The 22,489-nt window shown below is 36.7% G+C and overlaps 2 protein-coding genes and 1 pseudogene across 2 annotated transcripts; 1 reads left to right on the forward strand and 2 right to left on the reverse strand.

Moving 5' to 3' along the window:
* Positions 1-1,980: 1,980 nt before the first annotated feature.
* LOC143616265 (glutamate receptor 1.2-like) lies at positions 1,981-4,184 on the forward strand (annotated as a pseudogene).
* Positions 4,146-6,781, reverse strand: LOC143616253 (uncharacterized). The gene is made up of 2 exons (XM_077089134.1): positions 6,241-6,781; positions 4,146-5,204 (listed from the first exon to the last, which is right to left on the reverse strand). The coding sequence occupies exons 1-2, from the start codon at positions 6,772-6,774 to the stop codon at positions 4,353-4,355; spliced, it is 1,386 nt and encodes a 461-aa protein (XP_076945249.1). The 5' UTR covers positions 6,775-6,781; the 3' UTR covers positions 4,146-4,352.
* A 2,621-nt stretch (positions 6,782-9,402) lies between these two features.
* On the reverse strand, positions 9,403-11,897 carry LOC143616257 (uncharacterized). Its single transcript, XM_077089137.1, has 7 exons — positions 11,733-11,897; positions 11,244-11,649; positions 11,123-11,159; positions 10,969-11,040; positions 10,734-10,893; positions 10,480-10,650; positions 9,403-9,837 (listed from the first exon to the last, which is right to left on the reverse strand). The coding sequence occupies exons 5-7, from the start codon at positions 10,821-10,823 to the stop codon at positions 9,463-9,465; spliced, it is 636 nt and encodes a 211-aa protein (XP_076945252.1). The 5' UTR covers positions 10,824-10,893; positions 10,969-11,040; positions 11,123-11,159; positions 11,244-11,649; positions 11,733-11,897; the 3' UTR covers positions 9,403-9,462.
* Positions 11,898-22,489: the final 10,592 nt, after the last annotated feature.

Here is a 22,489-nt window from a genome sequence, read left to right on the forward strand (position 1 = left end):
TATTCTTAACCCATAAGAACCCCAACACTTTTATTTCCTTAATCAAGCTCGAAATTGAAACCGGTACCCCACTATGAACAAGTTTGTTTCTTTTTTTTTCACAAGCACCAAACCGCTATCAAACAAACCGCTTGAAAGATTTTTGCTTTCTTTCTTGGAAACGTGGAAAAATTATAGAGCTCCAACAAGTCGCGAAAGCTAAACAAAAAGAAAGTAGGCATCTTACAACATTGAGAAATCACACTTCACATGGCTTGTGCTAGATCACACAAAATAAAAACATGTTCCACCGACTCATCAACTTCACCACATAGCAAACACAAATTCGATCTAACCGGAATATTTCTTTTCCTTAGCTCGTCAAAAGTTGGCAGGTGACCCAGTTGTGCCCGCCATGCTACGAAACTGACCTTCTTAGGAACTAACCGGTTCCGGTTAAAATTAAAATCAGGGGTGGTATATTCACACTTAATCAGCTTCTCTTTTACACTTCGGACCGAAAAATCACCCTCCCCATAGCACATCCAAACCACCCTATCTTCCCCCCTGATTTAATTACAACCCATTGACACATTTGCAACAGACCACACATTTCCTCAATTTCTTCCCTACCATATAATTGTCGTGACCAACACCGCTGCCCACAAATCCAACTCTCAATAATAAACAACCTATTTGCCACAACACATTTCTTATGCTTTTCTAAGGAAAGGAGCTTAGGGAACCGGTTACAAAGTGGAACTGGACCAAGCCGATTATCTAACCAAAACCATGTCTTCATCCCATTTCTCACGTCATGCAAAAAACACCTCCTCAACTCAATCCCTTTTTCTTGTAAAACTGACTCAATTTTTACAATCCGGTTCCACGGACCCGGATTAGATAATTTTGCCGGAATCACAGACCATGACCTCGACGAGTGATGAAATGCCCAAATGACCTTCCACCACAGTCTACCTCTTTCATTTTTGAAGTGCCACCACCATTTTGCTAATAAAGAAACATTCATATCCCTCAACCGACCAAGACCGAGACCCCGTATTCAATGGGAGATACGACTTTATCCCATGCAACCCAATTCATTTTCGCTTTTTCTTCCGACCCTCCCAAAAAAAATACTCGTCTCAATCTCTCAAGCTTATCTACAACTCCTTCGGGCGCCTTAAATAACGAGAAATAATGAGTCGGTAATGAGCTTAGAACCGACTTAACCACTGTGACCCCCCCACCCCCCATAAGATAGATCTGTGCATTCCATCGAGATAACCGCTTCCTAAACACCTCCACGACTGGTTCCCATCAGTTAATCCCTTTCATCTTGCCCACTTGAAGACCAAGATGAATAAACGGTAGTTTTCCAACTTTACATCGAAGTACCTCCGCCAATTGGTTTTCCTCAATATTATTTACCTAGTCCCAGATAACCGACACTTGGACAGATTCACCCGTAGACCCGAAACAAGGTAAAAACACCTAAGAATTCTTCTTAGACTTACCGAATTTAATAAATTCCATTCTCCCACGAAAATTGCATCATCTGCATACAAAAGATGGGAAAGTACCGGCCCCTCCGACCCGCACTTTAACCCACAAAACAACCTTTTGTCCAACGCCCGCTTCATCACGCATGTAAGAGCTTCCATAGCAATTACAAATAAAAAAGGAGACAACGGGTCCCCTTGGCGGTATTTTTGCAAATAACGTAGCCAATTCACACAAAGAGACCTTATTGGTTTTTTTTGTGGCTAAATAGTTATAAAGTAACTATGGAGTGTTTGGATCTTGTCCTTCTTGTAAAGTCACAAAACCAGTTAGTTAATGTGAATTTATGAGGACTCAAGCATAGGAGAGAAACAAAAGCAATTGTATGAATTATAATATTTTCTTTCTAAAATTTGGAGACCTATTCGTGGAGCCAAAAACAATTGCTTAGGTTCACTCAAGTTTGGGACGTCGCCCTGAGTGAACCTTAGCTAATATATTCGTGGAGCACTTGGTTTTCGGCCTGACATTCCAATGTCGAGTAAGCTGCATGACTTGACAAAAAGATGGTACAATGTGTTCTCGAGAGAACTGCATACGCTTGCCATATGGGCATACGACACGGTGTGGGCCCTTGCGGAGGCTGTGGAGAAAGTTGAAGTCCCACAAAACGGTCATATGCTTTTAAGTGAGATCTTGAAAGTCAAATTCAAGGGCGCTGATGGCGAGTTTCGTCTTAGTGGAAATAAACTAGTTTCCAGTGATTCAAGATTATAAATGCCATCGACCATAGAGAAAGGAAAGTGGGATATTGGACTGTATCAAACGGAATTAGACGAGCTAATTGGTCACTCGATGACGTTGTGCTACGTTCTAGTAGCATCGAAGAGGTTGTTTGGCCCGGAGGGTCTACTATGATTCCAAGAGGTTGGATTACAAGAATGAGTGTCGGGAAAACATTAAGGATTAGTGTCCGAACAGGTCTAAGTTTTAAGTACTTTGTAGATGCATATTATGAAGCAGCAAAAAATAAGACAACTGCTTTTGGGTTCTCCCAGTGGCGAAGCTTGGACTAAGACATCTGAGGGGCGGACTCAAAATGTATAAACAATTTCAAAAACAGAGAGGGCCGGGCTCAAATTTTCGGCCGAAAACGGCTAAATTTACACTACGTATAAAAAATTTCGGACGAAAACAGGTAAATTTACACTATTACGCAAGAAAACCGGGGGGGCACCCCCGGCCCTCACTAACCTTCGCCCCTGGGTTCTCCGTTGGTTTTCAACACTTGTATTCATGCATTGTCGTACGAGGTGTCTTATGAATTCGTAGCATTTAAAAGTGGAAGTTACGATGATCTTATTAATAAGGTTTATAATCAGGTAAGGATACTTTCGGCTTCATGTTTGACATGTACAAATTGCATAAAATGACAAAACATTAATTCGGTTTATGTTCAACAGGAACTCGATGGTGTTCTTGGAGATTCCACGATCCTAGCCAGTAGATCGCAGTATGTTGATTTCACGGCAACTTACACTGACGTTGGTATAGGGACTCTAATTCGAATAAAAGAAAAAGACCCGTGGGGGTTCTTGAAGCGATTCGATGTGGATTTGTGGCTAACTTATGTTGTTTTCGGCATCATTGCCATCTTACCTGTATGGGCTATTTTAGCTGTGATTCAAGCACCTGAAAGCACACCACCTCATCAAATTGGGACGATTGCAGTTCTCGTCTTATTGAGCATATATGTCGCTCAAAGTAGTCACTCAATCTTCATTCTTTATACTTAAAAAACAAAATTTAATCAATAGCTAATAAATCGTTGCTGTTGGTTTTGCAGGAGAGAGGTTGTTAAGGAACCTGTCAAGACTCGCGATGCTTGTTTGGTTTGTAATGGTGGCTTTCTTGTTTAAACAAAGTTATATCGCAACACAGGCTTCATTGTCGTCGGTTGAACAACTTGAGTTAACCACGAAACAGGGAATTGTCGGATTCCATGGTGGCTCTTTTTTTGGAGATCTGAAACTTACAGACAATATGCAAAACCCCTATCGATCATATGAGGATTACGCTGGTGCATTATCAAGAGGTGGAAAGCATGGTGGTGCAGATGCCATTGTTGATGAAATTCCTTACATCAAGATGTTTCTTAGGAGGTACCCACATGACCATGCCATGGTGTTATCTAAAACTATTACTTCTGGCTTTGGCTTTTTAAGTACCCTTTACATGCACCCTATTGTCTTATATGAATCTCACATTAACTTATCATTCTCATGTATATCACTCAGATCTTTGCAAAAGGTTCGCCTTTGGTAATAGATATGTCGAGGGAAATTGCGAAAATAAGAGAAGACGGGACTCTAATGAACTTAGAGAAGAAGTGGTTCGGGAAAGACTTCTCTTTATCGTTCCCCACCATGCCTAAAACCCCAAACATAGTTAGATTTTGGGGTCTATTTATGGTTACTGGAGTCTCTTTGGCTTTAGCCCTTATAGTCTTGGCACTCTACTTGGTTCGCGCAAAGATGGAGCTCGGGACTATTATTTCATTCTTAGCAGGGCAACACTTAGTAGCCGCGGTTACAAATCTATGCACTACTGTTTCGATCATAACAGGACGGTATCTAGTACCAAGAGTTACAAATCTCTTGTATGCACGTATGATGCAGGTGTATAATTCGTATATAAACTGATGACTGTTTGTAAACTTTATCGCTCTCGTATACTAAACTTCTATAACTAAGTTTGAATGGTGGAGTCATTTATCATGCTTCATTATTACCTCTCTAAAATACACACTCAATACACAGGATATATAATGTACATAAAATAAGTATACCCCCAAATTGAGGAAAAAAATATCACTTCTTACCACTCCATTTAAATGGAAGCTTCCATCTTTTATGCCAATAAATCGAGACCCGTGGCCACAAAGGAAACCCAAACGAGTAATCAAGCGGACGGTCCACGGGCCCTCCAACCAACAAAGGCAACCACACATACCTCGAGTCCCTTAAATCAGCCGGGTTCCATCGGTCCGCCATAAATATAAAAACACCCGGAAACCCACGTAATGGAAGAACAAACGTGCTTTGCGCGAAAAACGTAGCAAGCCGAAACACTTTATTCCCCCCAACACACGGGTTCCCCATCGTCTCCCATGGGCCCATAACATTCTCTGCCGCATGGGCCAGGGCCTCGTTTGGGGCCCACCCCGTGCAGCCTGAAGTCACCATATAATAAGTCCCCTCATGTTTAAACAGGGCCGGAGCTTCACGGTGCTGGCCCACCAAAACCCGTCTCACGGCATTTGTAACATCGAGATAGTCTTCCGTGAGGGGGCCGATATGAAGCTCACTGTTGTCTTCTGAAGAGTATATTAAGTATGCCACGTCATCATCGTCTTTGAATATTGTCATGTCTCGGCTTTCGAACCCGTGTGGTCTTTTGCTTTTGATGTAGTCAAACGGGCCAGTTGGGGAGCTGCTAACGGCAATTCCTACCGAGGCTTTCGTGTAATTAGCATCGTCTATATGCATCCACATTACGTATTTATTTGTGTTTTTGTTGTAAATTACTTTTGGTCTTTCTAATACATTAGATGGGTGAAGATCATGGGTTTCGTTTGTTTCTTCGGCTGCTAATACGATGCCCTCGTTTTTCCATGTCCAAAGATCTTTTGAAGAATAGCAACCGACACCTATGATGTCAACCTGCAATTAAAGCTATATTATTAGTACAATAATATGAGTTTTCTAATACCATGATTTATGCAGCTGCATAGATTAAATATAAACTCTGGTTGACTTTTGACCCATTCAACCAGTTTGATTTTAGCTAAATTTCTATATTTGACCCATTCCGGTTAGGGAGTTAGGGGTGTGCAACTGTGCATGGGTGATGGGTCCGTCCGGGTTGGTTTTTGGTTCAAATAGTACCAAAAACCAAAAAAAAAAAAAAAAAAAAAAAGAGAAGGTTTGTGGGTTTTTTGAAAACTGTTCGGTTTCAATCTTTTCGGTTTTACCATTTGGGCTTGAAAAACTTAGGCTGGAAAAAAATGACCCAAAATAATGAACTTGGGCCTATTTTTTTTTATTTTTTTTTGTTAATTAATGATTAGTTGCTAATTGCACATTTGCACCTACATTTTTTAGGCTACATCGTTTATTAATCTCTTATAAATTACTTATCGGTTATTTGCGTTCGATTCAGTTTTTTCGGTTTTAACATAATTCGTCTAACTTGTTTCTGTTAACTAATGATTATTTGATTATTACAAATTTTGGGCTACACCGTTTCTTAATTTCTTGTAAATTACTTAAATTCCTTGATTTTCAGTTTGGTTCGGTATTCTTGGTTTTACCATTTGGATTGAAAATTTTAGGCTGGAAAAAATATGACCCAAAGAAAAAGAATTTGGACCAGAAACTTTGGGCCTAAACCTTTTTTTTTAATTAATGATTAGTTGATCTATTAATTTGGGCTGCACGGCTGCACCATCTATTAATTTCTTATAAATTACTTAAAATCGTTTTTTTTTTTTCAGTTCGTTTCAGTTTTTGGTCAATAGCAAACTGAAACTGAACCAAAAAATGTCAAACCTATTTTATCAAATTCATCGCTCAAAATGGCCACTTAACCATGGACAACTGTTGACCCGTTTAACCAATTCGATCAGTATGCTTTTTAGGTAAACATTTTTAGTTGCCCCGTTTGACCCATTCCAGTTATCAAGATTAAGATACTCACCCGAGCTGCAGCCTTTTTGTGAGCGTAATAAGTGGGCCCGTCTTTATACTCTCCATACCAATAATATGTCCTCAAGCGATCATCATACAAAATACCTCCCCCGTGAGCTTGAATAGGATTCCCATCAGTATCCAACCAGATTCTACCCGGATGATAATAAAGACTCTCGTTGCCAACATCCTTAATCGGGTCAATGACAGTCTTTTGACCAGGAAAGAATAAGTATCTAAGCTGAGAAGATTCATCAAGAAACTCTTCGATCAGGGTCGTCGGTCGTTTAGGTTTGCGTTTGATAGCGCGCGGAGACCGCTTTCGTGGGGGTGGGATTTTTATGCTCTCGTCATCGACTTGTACAAGTTCACGGTAAAACGGATGTTGGCTCGTGTAGGTTAGCGTGTGTTGACTTTGGTCGAGTAGGTAAAAGTGGAAGACGAGTACGCATAGTATGACGGTGCATATAATAAGGGAGAGGTTGTAGTAATTTAAAGTGGTTGGTTTCTTGTATTTGTTCTTCATTCTTGTTTTGATCTCCATTTATTTAATCTTCTTCAAGATAATACTGAAATTAATAATCAAAATAGTCAAAATAGTCAACCTTTGTTAATCTAATTAAAACCCTAATTATAAGTTTGGGAGTCCGAATGATACGGGTCGAATCGAAGCAAAATCAGTGATATAAAACATCCTAAAGTGAACAATGGATTGGTAATTAGATATACAATTGTGTTTCTGAAACAATCAAAACCTAGTTCAAGTAACTCACTTGGCGAAGAATCAATCAAAAAACACAAACAAACAATTAAATAATTAAAGATAAAGTAAGGGTTACCTACCTGATACCATTGATGAATCAATGAAGTAATCTAATCTGATCTGAATGGATTGAAAACTTGTTTCGTAAGTTTGAATTTGGATCTGGAAGTGATGCTGCTGATAGTGACTTAAGACCAAAATATATGTAGCTTTCAATAATCAACGGATGCTTTTATATCTGCTCTGTACAAGATGATGATGATGATGATGATGATGATTTCAACGACTAGTTATTTGGTTTTTGGTTTGGTTCGGTTGTTTCTCTTAAATTATTATTATTACATTCATTATCATTTGTTACCGTCTTTTAGGCCATATGTAATGGGCGAGACTTTGGGCGAAACGTGGGCGACTAGGGGCGTGAACACCGTCCTCCAGACGATTTTTGGGCGATAAGGGGCGGGGTTCTTTTATCGCCTGCAGTGTTTGAGAAATATTATTATTAAATTCATTTGACCGTTGCAAATATAAAAAAAATAATTAAAACATTATATATATATATATATAAACACACACCTTCTCCACTTCATATCCATTTCATACACAATTCATACCCAAATTCTTCAAAAAATCTAACAAAATGAATCCTACAAACAACACGAACCAACCGACACTCGTGGAACTCGCCGCTACCATGAAAGAAATCATCAAAAAACACAAAAAGTGTGTCGAGGAACTCAACGATGCCTTGAGAGAAACCGACAAACAACACGAAAAGATTGCCCAAATGTTGGAATTGCGGGAAATGAGTGAAGAATACAAATCCCTCAAAGATGCCGGGTTACACGAAGAGGCCGCATTATTACAACGACGACGAATGGAAAAAATGCGCGAATATTATGGATATTAGTATTTTATTTAGTTATGTTTTTTAATATTTTTAGTTATGTATTTTTTTTTTTTTAATTTTAATGCATTATTAGTTATGTTTTTTAAGTTTTTTGTATTTCTTTTTAATTTTAATGCATTTTTATCTAATTATTTAAATAAACTGGTTTTTATTTGTTTAGTTTAGTTATAAAAAGAAAATAATAAAAAAAGAAACTGTGAGCTCAACTTGTAGCCCCTAAACCATTACACCCCAAAAACAAATTTCCACTCCATGCTGACTGGGCGCCACGTGTCACAATTCACCCCCAATTATAGCCTCTCCACTACACATAACCTTATATAACGCCCCGGGATCCAATTCTACCTCCAAAGCATATGTTTTTTAACAGCCGTTTCGACGATATGTCGTTTTTTTAACAACTATGTATTATACGTTATGGGGATTAAACCCTTGTCTTTTAATTTCACACTCAAACCACCTTACCACCTCGTCAAAACTGAAATGGCCAACAACATATGTCTAATGATAATTTTCTTAGATAATAATACATTTAATTTTCTTATTAGTATTAAACTAGAAAAACAAACCTTTAATTTTACTACCATTTTAGCAACCACTAAATATATAAGATTTGTTACTATTTAATATTATAATTTCCTATTCATATCACGCTTTTATAACTACACTATTTTTCTATAAAAACAATAATAATTAATTTCCCTTTATTGTCAGGGTTCGAGTCCTGATCTCACCCGGTTTTACCGGCTCATCGCTATCATGCCGTTTGGCGGGCGTGGAGGTCGGGTTTTATCCGGGGAATTCCTCAATAGTGGACCGCTAGGGGCTCCGTCCGTCCGGACTTGTGGCCGTCTCGGGCTACCTTTAGCCAATAGGGGCCGTGTACGGAGTACTCGGCGTTACTTAGTTGGTCGTTCCAAAAAAAATAATTAATTTATATTAGAGAATTAATGAGAATTAATGATTATGTTGATAATTTTATAAAGTTGTTGTAAAGAAAATACTTATAGTTGAGATAAATCATAAATGAATTCTTTGAACTCAAATAAATATTTGATAACAGCTACTATTTTTACAAATATGTATTAAAAATGTTATCCCTGTTTTGAGTTAATAATCCTCTCATTAATTTTGTCCAAAAAAGATAAAAAGAGTTTGTGAGGAGGAGAATGTCTAACATAAGTGTAAAACAGAAAAGCCAAAAGTCATAAGTTTGGAACCAACATCCAGCAATGCGGACCCACAATTGTTCCCAAAAGAGCAAATGCTTAACAATATTCTCATCTCAAAAAGAATTAAAAAAAAAAAAAAACATTAAATATCAATAAAGTTATGGTACCAGCCAATTATTTATCCTAGAACAAAGATTCCTTTACACTCATTGTATATTTGGTACATATACTGGTGGTACATGTATTCAATGTTATTGACCAATTCATGGTGTTATTACAGTATGGCAAACAAATGTATATGATGTTATATACACAATACAACCTCAATGAGTCAACCAAAGTCTTGCGACTTGATGATCGGGTTAGTCTGTAACTCTATACTTTCGTTTACAAATTCTGTTGATTGTTATTCCTAGGAACCGTTGAACACAAAGAAAAATGTCTACCCTTTTCTTGGTAAGCTTTAATGATCCAAAACAACGTTAGAATCGTCAGATCAATAGAAAGTGTTAGAAAACTAGCCCATAGCAATTTAATTGAGGCTTTGAACGGTTTGCATTGGTGTTTTGCCATGTCAGCAATCGCGTGTTTCAGTGGTGTACATCCAGCTAAGCTTTGCAAATCTGGATATGTAGCTATTATATTCTCAACAGATTTAATATAAGCCATTGTTTTCCCGTATGCCGATTCAGGAAAGAATCTACCCTCGGCTTTACAAATGTTCGATGGCGTGTCTTTTTTGCATGTTAAGGTTGAAAGAATCTGCAAACACACTCCAAAAAGTGTGGAAACAAAAAAACTTGAGTTCCTTAAAAAACATGGATCTATAAAATGAAAACTAATTCAAGTTCACGGGTACTGGTAGGCCTGCAAACGAACCAAACGTTCAATGAACCGTTTGGCTGCAAACACACTCCAAACGTTTAGTGAACCAAACGTAAATGAAGAAAACTTTTTGTTCATTTAGTTAAAAGAAATAAAGAATGAACATGAACACACAAATCATTCGTTCATTTATGTTTGTTTAGTTTACTGTTTATGTTCGTTGGTTTATATATTCATTAAAATTTTTTAGACCCGTTACAATTTATTCTAGTTTTAAGAAATCAAAATATCAAGCATTGCAATCAGGTCTAGTTTTATTAATCACATTAATTTTAACTAGTGTTGCTCAATTATTTTTGTCCATCGTATACTTTGTGAACCATTCGTTTATACTATCAATGAACGACCATAAACAAACACAAACATGCCCATTTTCTTAACTAAAAAACACGAACAAGAAATCCATGTTCATTTAACTGTCCATGTTTGATCGTTTGTTCAAGTTAACCAAACGAACACGAACATGCCATGTGTGTGTTCGTTCGGTTCGCTAACAGGCCTATGGGTATAGAGACTAACACTTGGTAGATCATGAATTTGAATAGCATCTTGTTGGCAGTTCCCAGGGACATAAGTGTAATTAGGTGGTCCCGAGAAAGGGTCACAAATTTTCTGGATCATAAATGAATCATCACTTTGGCCGTTCGGCTGAATCATTTTGAAAGCCAGTGACGTTATCTGTGAATTTGACTGCAATTAAAAAGAAAACATCAATCATTAAGACATTAACCGTTCTAAATTTGAAAATTTCAAACAAATAATGGTGAATGTACCTCGGCTATATATTTATGAACCGTGTAACCAACTTGAGTCATGAGTTTATCCGAGTTTGACAAATTTGAGCATGAAGAGAGAATTGACATGATACCATTGTTTTTGGAACTTTGGCTTTGTTCAAAAACCTCAAAAGCTTCACACGTGTCACCTGCAAAGCTGCGCACGTGTCAACTCTATCTCAGCACCTTATCGTTGTGAAGTCAAAAGAAAAAAAGTCAACATCGTACTCACACGTGGAAGAAGAAGTCAAAGCCGGTCAAAATCCAACTAACAGTCGTCAAAATCCAGCACACGACAATAAGGCTGCGTGTGAAAGTGTTAATACATATAGGTTTGACACAATAATTTGATGAAAGTTAAAACAAACATATGTCATTCAACTCACATGATAAGTCCAGGGTGCCAATGCAAGAACAGGATAACTGAAAACAATACAGTTATATAATATTATTATTAACTATATATATTTAATATTTACATCATCATAAAGATTAATGAAATCTTACCACATCCTGTGACCAAAACCACTAAATTAGCTGTGACAAAAACAAGATTTGTAGTGTAACTGTAACACGAAATAAAATTGTTAAAACCATGATGTATAGCTACAAATATTTAATAAAGATAATTGCTTACACGGCTTTCATTGCACGATTTGAAGCTTGTCGCGCATCTTGAACAAAACTTTGAATTGAAACTATTTCCTTCCTCATCTGATTAGTTATCTGATTCAAAATCTCGGATGTTTGGTGATCATAAGGCTATAAAAGGACCTGGATTTTTATAAACCCGTGTATAACCGCTTCAATCGTTTGTTGCATATTACTAGCAGCTCCTAAAATAGTGTCCATCAGGGTCTTGCTTTTGTGTAAAGAGCTTTGATTTGCCACCAAAACCAAACTCGAGAAAACACTTCAAGAAACCAAAACATGATATATATATAATCAGCATATTGCTTATAATAATAATAAAGATCATGATGATGGTAAACTTACATGGCAATTAATATGAACATAGCAGTGAGTGCAAAACAAGCAAGAAAATAAGAACTTGGATGATCAAGAAACGGGTGGAAACCGCCGCAGTTAAAACTCTTAACCATCAAGAAACTCCCAAAACCAAGACCGAACATGATCCAAATTCCAGCCATCGCGTAGCCATGGACGCCTGTAAACGCGGCAGACTGAAAAAAAAATCATATAAAATGGCGAAGAGGGTCGGGGCGGGAAGCGAGGACGGGTGAGTTTTGGGTGAAGAGGGAGGCGAGGAGCAATAAGGAGATGAATGAGGCTTTGGAAATGGACATGGGAGAATAATAATAATAATAATGTGAATATGGAAATGGGAATTAAGGAATGCATGATTGAATAATAATTAGTATTATATGACTTGGGGGTTAAGGTAAGGATAGCTTGGTTGATGGAAAGAAGTGATCGAGTCAGGAAGAAGATGATGACGAAGAAGACGAAGATTTAGGTGATACGCAAATCTCTTTAGGAATCGCCCGTCATTTGCGTTCTTGTATTTTATTTTATTTTATTTTATTTTATTTTATTTTCCCTCCTTCACACGCTTTTAATTCACCTTCTTTCACGCTAACAAGATTCACATTTTCATTTTGGTTGTTTGTGTTGTGTTTTGTTTGAAGATGCACAATGGAACCAGGTATTAGAAAAACAACCATATCCATAGGGTATGTCTTTCACCGCTGAAACCCGGGTTTTTTCATACTTAAAACCAGGTTTTTCGAATACTAGACATATACCTTAATTTTACCTGAAAATGATAAGGTTATAATAAGATATCTATTAATACTGAAGATCAGGAAAAGAACGTGTGGCACATTCAAATTTAGGCGAATGTCATTTGGGTTATGTAATGCTCCCGCCACCTTTCAAATGTGCATGATAAGTATCTTTTCAGATATGGTGGGGGAGTCTTTGAAAATCTTCATAGATGATTTCTCAGTTTTTGACACATCTTTTGAGTCGTGTTTAAACCAAGTTGAAAAGGTTTTAAATAGATATGCTGCAAATAAAAATACATGTAATATTTAAGTTTAGACAAAATATCATTTAGGCAATTCACTCACTCCGCAAAATCATTTATATAGCTTTAAATGCAAAAAGTGTAGCTCATGCCAAAAATTACTAGTATTGACTTGTTACTCAACTTGTCCTTTGTCACCGACCTAATGTTGTATCCAATGACGAATCTTAAACACATAGGTGGGTTGGAGGATTTTGAACAATAAGTTGGATGGACTAGACTCAAAACGTATAAATTCTTTGATTTTTTCGAAAAAATTAAACTACATAATGAAAACGCTGGGTGGGACGTTGCCCGCCTTGACCCAAACTAAGATCCGTCAATGGTTGTATCATCCACGTATATTATTAAAGCAAAATCATTCTTCCACTTGTTATTCTACTAAAGTAGCCAACTAGGATGCCAATTAACACTATTATCATTTATAGAATTACTAATAAAATTACAAATGTAACTTTAAATGTTATATTAAATAAGGTTTTTAAATATTTATGAATTTTAAATTTTATATATAATTATTTATATCTTATGAATCCATAAGGTATGTTATTACGTATATTATTAAATTTAACTTTTTTATTGTATTTTTTAAGACATTCGCATATTACACGGGCTACAATACTAGTACTCTAGTATTGTAGTATGTATCTTAAATATCGTATATGCATATTCATTCTTGTACCTTATGGTTTTTTATGTTTCCTGAATTACTAGACATTTAATTCTCCTAGGCTTATCAGGTTAAAATTCAAGGTAGAAAAAATAGTTTTTAATGAAGCCAAAAACTGTTGTATATTAGAGGAACTTCAATTGGTTGTTCAGTACTTTAGTTATGAGATGGTAACATTCAGAATTAGATAAATACACATTAAATATAATGTTGATTTTAAAGCATATTCACAAAACCATATTGAAGTAACATGATAACTGGGCATAATATAATTAATTTTCACTTAAATTTGAAACCAATTTTAAGCCCCACTTTAATAATCTTTCTTTTTGAATTAAAAAATAATTTTTTTTGTTTTTTTTTACTTTCAACAATAAAATTTGTTAATAAAAAATATTATTGTTTATTAAATTTAAAATTAAATGTGCTTGTGTGCGGTTGTTTTATTTATTGTTTATGTAATTTTAAATTTAATTTATATGACTTTTATTATTTTTATTTTAAATCTATTTTCCAGAACTTATTTTATTTTTAAATAATATGAAATAAAAAATAAGATACCTATAAAAGTATTTTTAGTTTATAGAAAGAAATTTTTTTGACTGTTGTGTCCATTGAAGGTCTTGCGCAACGGATGTCGGCAGTTGAATACATAGTCATCCTTAAATACCGGCTTATGATTCCTCTTTTCCCTCCAGATGAATTATGTCTCATTTGTAAAAAAGCTTGTTTGGATAGATTTGGTGAGCATGCCCTCCACTGTAAGGAATTGTCGAGATTTAAGTATCGTCATGACTGGGTTAGAGATGTCTTATGAGATGTGCTTAGGCGTGCCGGGATCTCAGCCAAGAAAGAGGCACCTGTTAACTTTCTGACTGATCCGCGAGAGGGAAGATTTACCCTGCATCCTTTGGGCGTTCTTGTGTTTGGCTGGGCAGGGGGTAAACATGCGTGTGTTGACCTCACTGGGGTGTCCCCGTTGGTGGGGCTAAGAGATAGTGGCTTCGTACCGGGACAGACGGTTTTGAGAGCGGAATCTAGGAAGGTTGCTAAGCATGAGGCAGCGTGTTTGGAGAATCAGCACGTGTTCATTCCATTTGCCTTTGACACATTTGGATCCCTAGCTCCCGAGGCGGTTCGCTTCTTAGAGCGGGTGTAGAAGGTGGTCCACAGTGACTCGCAGAGCCCGAGGAACCAAGGATTTATATTTAGTAGAATAGACTGTGCGATTCAAAAGGGGATAGCGGCGCAACTTGTTGCTCGCTTACCCATTATCCAGATGTAGCTCGGTTTGTGTTATATATAAAATAAAAATATCTAATAAAAAAATTCAATAAAAAAAAGAAAGAAAATATAGAATAAGTGATTATGTGGAATATATGGGTGTTTAAAAGTGGATGTAGTGTTGGAGAATAAATAAGAACTTTTAGTGTTTGAAAACGAATGTGTGGAAATCTGATGTGGCGCGTTTAGTTTCTTTCTACTCATCCACCGTTGTGGATGCTCTTACGCTTGATTTTTAAAGCCTTCAAGCCAACACTTATATCACTTAAGGGTTGTCCAATGGACCACCCGTCACATTCCCACACTTACCCGTTGTTTGCCCTCAAGCAACACCTCAAACAACGATTTTTTCATTTTTAACTTATAACCACCAATCCAAGCAACAATTCCGGCTCAGTCAAGGTCCCAAGTCATACCCTATTTCCTCATTTCTATGAGTTGCACTAGTATACTTGCTATTCTACTTAAACCATAGAATTCTAACCAAACCTAACATGCTTTCAGTTTTTACCCATACATAGCGCACATTTACACATATAACCAATTCTCCTCGCATACGCTTGTACAATCATCAAATCTCCACCTATGTAAATGCTTTAACATAAATGTAAATCAAGAGGTCTTAAAACGGGTCATAACGGGGCTAGGTGTAAGGGTATGGAAATTGAATATTGAAAGTAGCTCAAACGATCTGATACGGCCTATTACAAACAAACTAAGTAAACAATGAAATAAACAAAAGCATCACTAACTTCTCTTTTTCTCTTTTCTTTCATTTTTTTTTCTTTTTGTCTTCTTCTTTTTTTATGTATTTTTTTTTCCATATTTTTTTTCACTACATAATACATGAACATTACAACTTTAACACATTTTTTTGAAGCATAATAACATAATGCTTACATCCTATTGATAAATACTAAAACAATTACAAAGAAACCTATTAAGCCGGATCGTCTCGCAATATAACAACAGGGTTGATTAAGTGAAAGAATATGCCCAAAAATGTTTTCTAAGGAAACCAACCCCCCTCCCCTCTCATTATCCACGCTCATATATGTAATGTATGAGGCCCAACCCCAAAATCCCACACTCGCACTAATCCAGACGAGGCTTAACCTAGCTGCATCTATCACTTTTGCATTTATGTCAAGCTAAGATCTCGAAATGCACTAATTGTACAAGTTCTATTGGAGAAAACTCAACTTTCTCAACAATCTTTATATTCCAACTCGCAAGTGTAAACGAACATGTGATGCAAGTTATTGCACCAAAAGCATGCTAACCTTGATTAGAATACTAAACAACCTCCTTTTAAAAACAACCAGTCAAACATGTTATTTGAGAATTGTGACAATGAAAAGGGACCCGAGCCTTACCTCACCAATCTTACCACATTCCGATTTCTTTAAAATTTTAATTTTTTTTTATTTTTATATATATTATTATTATTTATTAAAACAAACGAAATTTTCGCCATCCCCACACTTGGGATACATTGTCCCCAATGTATGGTTTTGAGAAAATAAAAACAAAGACACTACTAAGTAAAACTCCACTTCCTTCCATGAAAAACCCGGGTTGTTCCCAACACAGTGTCGAAGAGAAATCCAGAAGAATTTCCCCACACTTGGTTTTTGCTAAGATGATATGCTTAAAATACCATTAATAACAAACAAACTAGAAATTATAATGCAAAATAAAAATAAAAATAAAAATATACAAAATATACAATTACCACCTTTTTGAAACTTTATGACATTCAAGGTGGGTGACTGACCCATTCCAGTGCAGCTTTCTCGTTATAAGCACGCTCCTTTTCAAGCAATTGTTTCCAGCCTTCCGGAAAACCAGGGTCAGGCCCGAACATCCTCATCCTCCACCCTTGATCATTTAGGTTAGGTGGATGTCTCCTTTTCGTCTTCCTTAGTAGGCCTCCTTTTTTAGCCACCTTCTCACTCTGTTGATTCTCAACTTCTTTCTTCTCAACTAACCTGTCAATCACAAAACACTCCACTTTCGTGTGATCATTGCTCAAGGATACACACTTGTTAAAAAAATCTGCCTTCAGGCTTTCGTTGTCAACAAGAGTGTCAGTAGTATTTTCAAATAATAATAACCGTTTATCATGATTCCCAAATTTAATTCCCAATGTCCCTTTAGCACAATCAATCACTGCACGTGAAGTGGCAAGGAAGGGTCTACCCAATATGACTGTGGGTTGCGTGTTAGTTACATTTTTAGCATAATCAAGCACTAAAAAGTCAACTAGGTAACAGAAATCCTCCACATGTACCATCACATTATATATCATGCCTCGGGGAAGTGTATGGGTTTGATCCGCTAATACCACAGTGGTGTTTACTTTTTGTAGCGGACCAAACTCATACTTGATCATATAAACTACCGGGCATGATACTAACACAAGCTCTAAGATCTAGCAGTGCCCGATCAGTTTTAAATTCACCAATTTGGATTGATAAAAGGGGCACCCCTGGGTCTTGAAGTTTACTCGTTATAATATTATTATCAACCCTCTCATCCCTTATTTTGGTTAATTTGTCATTTAAATATTTATCACAAGAACAATTTTCACAAAAAGATGTTTCATTCGGTTGTAATTCAGAGTTATTTTGAAAAATTATTTCATAATTACCCACATTTTCAATCATATCACTAATATCTTCCACCACCATCTCAACAAACTGTGGTGTTAGATCACTTTGAACACTAGAAATTTCAAAATTAGGTAAAAGACTTACCGCGTTGATATGCACGTTGTTCCCCTTCTTTAAACTCGAGCTGTTTTTCTTCAAATTCGCCACATCGGTTGCAAGTTGACCCATTTGAGTGGTCAACGATTGGATGGCTTTGTCAAAGATTTCATCCTTTTGCATGCGCACTTCATCAAGTTGATTTCTCCTTTGCATGTCTTGTTGCATCACCTTGAGCATCTCCATAACTTCATTCCCACTTGAAGAACTTTGACCCGAAGACCCACTTTGATCATTTCCCGCTTGTTGAAATTGACTTTGAAACCTTGATTTGCATATTGTTAATGAGGAACATAATTTCCTTGAGAAACCCCTTGAAAATTCGGATTTGATTGGTTGGCCAGATTTCCATAACGAAATTTCGGATGATTTCTCAACCCGGGGTGGTAAGTGTTGGAGTTCATATTGTATTTCTACCACCTCCCCCTTGACCTTGAAGTGCATTCACTTCCTCCACTTGTACTTGATCCACCGTACACACCTCCGATGCATGACTCAACTCGTTACAATTTGTACAAACGTTGATTACTTGATTAGTGGTTTGTACCTCTCCATCTTTCACGGCTTGTACTTGTGATCTTCCAATTACTGGCCTTGCTCTTCTACCGGTTTGAGCCTTTCTCTTTGATGTGACCGCCATTTGCTCCAAATATGCCCAATCATCTTGTTCATAGTTAGTACCAAATGACCCATTTGTAATCGACATCAGATTTTGTTCATCTTCTGTACTCAACCCCTCATGAAACGCATTCAATAACTCCCAAAGAGCAATACCATGATGAGGACAATTCTTGATCATCATATTAAACCGCTCAAATGCTTCATGAAGCATCTCACCCGATTGTTGTTGGAAAGCTCTCAAGCTTCTTCTTGCATCATTAGTCTTCTGAGCCGTATAAAATTCTTCTAAGAATCTTTGTTGCATCTCGGCCCAAGTATAAATAGATGCGGACAGTAATGTGTAAAACCATCTATTTGCCTTGTCTTCCAACGAAAACTGAAATAGAACTAACTTGACCTCATCCGATGTAAAACCTTAACCCCCAATTGTGTTGCAAATGGAGTCATATGCCTCCAAGTGGAAGTAAGGTTCCTCCGTTGCTAGACCCTAAACTTTGGAAGACTTTGAAGTGAATTTGTTCTCACCTCGAATGTCCTCCCTTGTTGATTGTGAGGAATAACCACCGAAGACGGATTATTAATAATCACCGGTCGGAAATGGGCTTCAATCCTCTTAACCATCTCTCTTGCATGCCTTCTTGGTACCCCCATTGGTACTATTGGTTGACCCATTTGCCTATAAACTGGCCTTGGTTGTGCAAATTGTTGTTGAAACTGTGGTTGGGGCATTTTTGTTGAAATTGTTGAATAATCGGTGGCGGTTGAACTTGTTGATGAACAACAACCGGTGGTTGTTGTTGAGCTTGTTGTTGGACAACCGGTGGTGGTTGTTGTCGATTAAGCTCTTGCAACAATTCCGGTTGCTGCCATTGACCATTACCAAAATTTCCCGGATTTACCCTTTTGCTTCCATCACCTCCCATGTAGTAACCTTCCACTTCGTACCCCTCGAATTCACAGTCAAACCCATATCTGTATCCATCACCTTATGATCTTGAATGTTGCATGAAAGGTGGGGGTTGATATTGGTCATTTGATTATGACTGTTGAAAGGTTGGTTGTTGATTTTGTTGAGATGATGATGCACCAAAGGTAGGAAACAGGTTGGAAATAGATGGCAATGTGGATGATGTTGCGTAGGTGTATTGAGCATGAATGGGTTCGGTTATGGGTGGTGGATGCAATTAACTTGATGTTGTAGGTATATTAGTAGTGATCGGTGGAGGTTGATTTGGTGGAGGTGTAATCGGGATTGGTTGACCCGAAGTGGGAACTGGTGAATCCATGTTGCTGTTTGATGCAGTTGGAGAACTCAAAAGCTTGTTCTCTCTAAGTAAAACTCGGTTTCTTTGAAGCGTTCTGTCAATCTCGGGATTGATTACTAGTGGTGATGACCTGTTAGATCTTCTAGTATGCATACACCTGTAGGTACCTGCACACTAACACAACCAGCGTAAACCCAAAAATAACAAACAAAAACTACTAAAGCTAACACACGTTGCGTACTACTCCTCGGCAACGGCGCCAAAATTTGACGTGAGGTCGAAGACTCACTCAAAAATAAACCGATTATAACTAATTAGATAGCGATAAGCGGGTGTCGAACACAAGGAGTTTGTGGAAAATGTGTTACTAAGTAGCTTTGTAACTAATCTATATTAAACTAAGTGCAAAAAAATAAAATCAATGATTTGGTTGTTTGGTTTGATTAACAAAAAGAACTAAAAACAATTTAACGAGTTTTAAAACAATATGAGAAAATATGCCTTCCCTCGGTTTCAGGTTTCCATGAATGTTAAAGTAAATGTTTAATCTGAGATGAACTAGTTCGTGCTTATGCAAACGATTGTGATAACTGAAGACTAAGTACTTGGATTATAAACGCAAGGTAATCACTCAAATAACAATTAGTTTATCCAACCCCGAATCCCTTCCGATTAATCTCGATTGCTTAAAGCACCAAGAACTGACGGTTTAGAACACAAACTCAATAAACTAACAATCTATCAATCAATTCATAAACACCATAATAATGAAATCAACAAGATCAAACTATTATCTCAGAAATTACAAAAACATTCAATCAACATTCATAATAAAACCTTACAATCCGAGGGAAAACACAAAGAGAATTAGCCAAGCATGATTCCGTTCATCATCCTTTCGATTATAGTAATCATTCGAATCAAAATCGAGTCTCTAATGATTACCACACTCCCAATAATGTTATTGCACCCTAAAATCGCCTCTAGGTCGCTCTAGGATCAAAGGGTATGATAAGGATGTCAAAAGCCGTCCAAAAATACAAGTTATAACGTTTTTACGACTTTCCTCGTCAGGTCCACCGTAAGCTACTGTGGCCGCCGTAGCTTATGGTGGCTTCCAAATACCCTACGGGGCTTAAAACTACCTTACGATGACCATTTTTATCAGGTCCCACCGTAGCTTACGGTGGCTACCGTAAGCTACGGTGGCTTTTAACAAAGCCACCTTGTTTTCGTGATAACTTTCTCTTTTCAACTCCGTTTTCTTCACCGTTTTCGCCCACGTTCTCGTAATTACATCCTCTATCTTCTCCTACCTGCAATTATATGAGTAGCCATAGTCAACTAATTCCACAAAATAAACCAATTGTATGCATGGTTATAAACGATCTTATATCACTTAAGGGTTGTCCAATGGACCACCCGTCAGTTACACATGTGTAAAAAGTCGATTCGGTGTGTAAAAAAATACCGTAATTTTTTGTACATCACTTACACTTACGTATTACACATGTGTAAAAATAATTCGAAAAAAATTGTTACGTTGAGTTCTTTCGAGTTCTTAAAACTCAAAGTGGTTCTCAAAAGAAATCACGTGGGGCGCCCTTGGGTCGCCTTTTTGGGCGACGAGGGCGCCGGACACCGTCGTGGGGCACCAAAGAACCATGGGTGATGAAGAAATGGTCGTTCCAACGGTCGGCGCGGTTGATGAATTGGGTGGGCCCCCCTCTCAGCAGCTCTCTCCATCTCTCTCTCATACACATACATACATATACATATATATGTATAATAGGGGCGCCTTTGGGGCATTAAACCATAGCGGGACATATTTGGGTGGGGCTTCGATGCCCTCGGTGCTTACGTGGCGCTGGCGTGGCACGGTGAAGGGGCTTCGAAGCCCCCCACCATAGCGACCAGTTTTATCTCATAAAATTTACTATTTATGAAAGAAACCAATTAATGCATTACATGTATGCATAACATCTCAATTTTCAAAGTAGTTAGTTACAACTTAATTTATGTCTCTCCATATACATATTGATTTTATTCAATTTATAATAATTTAGTATTATTTATTTCTATAATTAGTATTTGACATATTTTATTTTTAAATTATTATGTTTCATAAATTCTAAATAACCATTGCGATGCACTTATTTATATTTACATTTCAGTACCAGTTTTGTACTACACCGATCCTGGTCAATATCATATACTTTAACATTTTTTTACAAGTAACGTGACTCCAAATTCAAAATACAAACACACGTCAATATTTCTACGTTCGATTCGATGTAAGTTTTACTAGTCTCTCTATATAATAAACAAATGGTTTTCCACAAAATTCTCCTTTTGCTTTTACCAAATTTCTTCAAATTGTCACATGGCAATTCCTAAATATTTTTTAATTGTTTTAACTCTATATATAATAAACAAGTTGGTTCCACCAAATTCTTCTTTTATTTTTCATCAAATTTCTTCAAATTTTTACATGACATTTCCTAATTATTTTAATTCAATTTCAAAATCAAACTTGTGATGCCTATTAAATTTTATCATCCTAATTCACATGTTCTAACCCTTGCAATCACCATATACATATTACATTGAAATTCATCAGTATTCAAGGTAACTATCAAACCTTTGTAATCGGATTCACATAATCAATTGTTTCACCTACACATATTCAATCGATTCATAGGTTCAATCGATCAATCTTCTTAATGCGATTCAGTTAATCCGAATCATGTAATCTGATTCACGTAATTGATTTATATGTAATCCGTTGTCTTTCAATTGAGACTCTAATTTTATGATCTAACACAAATTATTTACTTAAATATATATTACAAAAAAATTAAAGTATGTCATCAGTCATCGATAAGTATTATTTATATAAAGACATATTATCTTTAAATATACACATAAAAAAGTCCAAAAAAAGCAAGTTAATATAGTACATGTTTAATAAGTTAACGAGTAAATGTCCTCGAATATGGAATGTTTGAATTACTTTTATTCTTAGTGGATTGTTTTTGAAGAATTATGGACTTTTATTGTTTTTAAGGAGATGATTTGTGATAACAAAAAGA

The sequence above is a fragment of the Bidens hawaiensis genome, unplaced genomic scaffold (genome assembly GCF_021521415.1).
Source record: "Bidens hawaiensis isolate Kalapana, Puna unplaced genomic scaffold, B.hawaiensis_p1.1 tig00046373_1, whole genome shotgun sequence".
NCBI lineage: Eukaryota > Viridiplantae > Streptophyta > Magnoliopsida > Asterales > Asteraceae > Bidens > Bidens hawaiensis.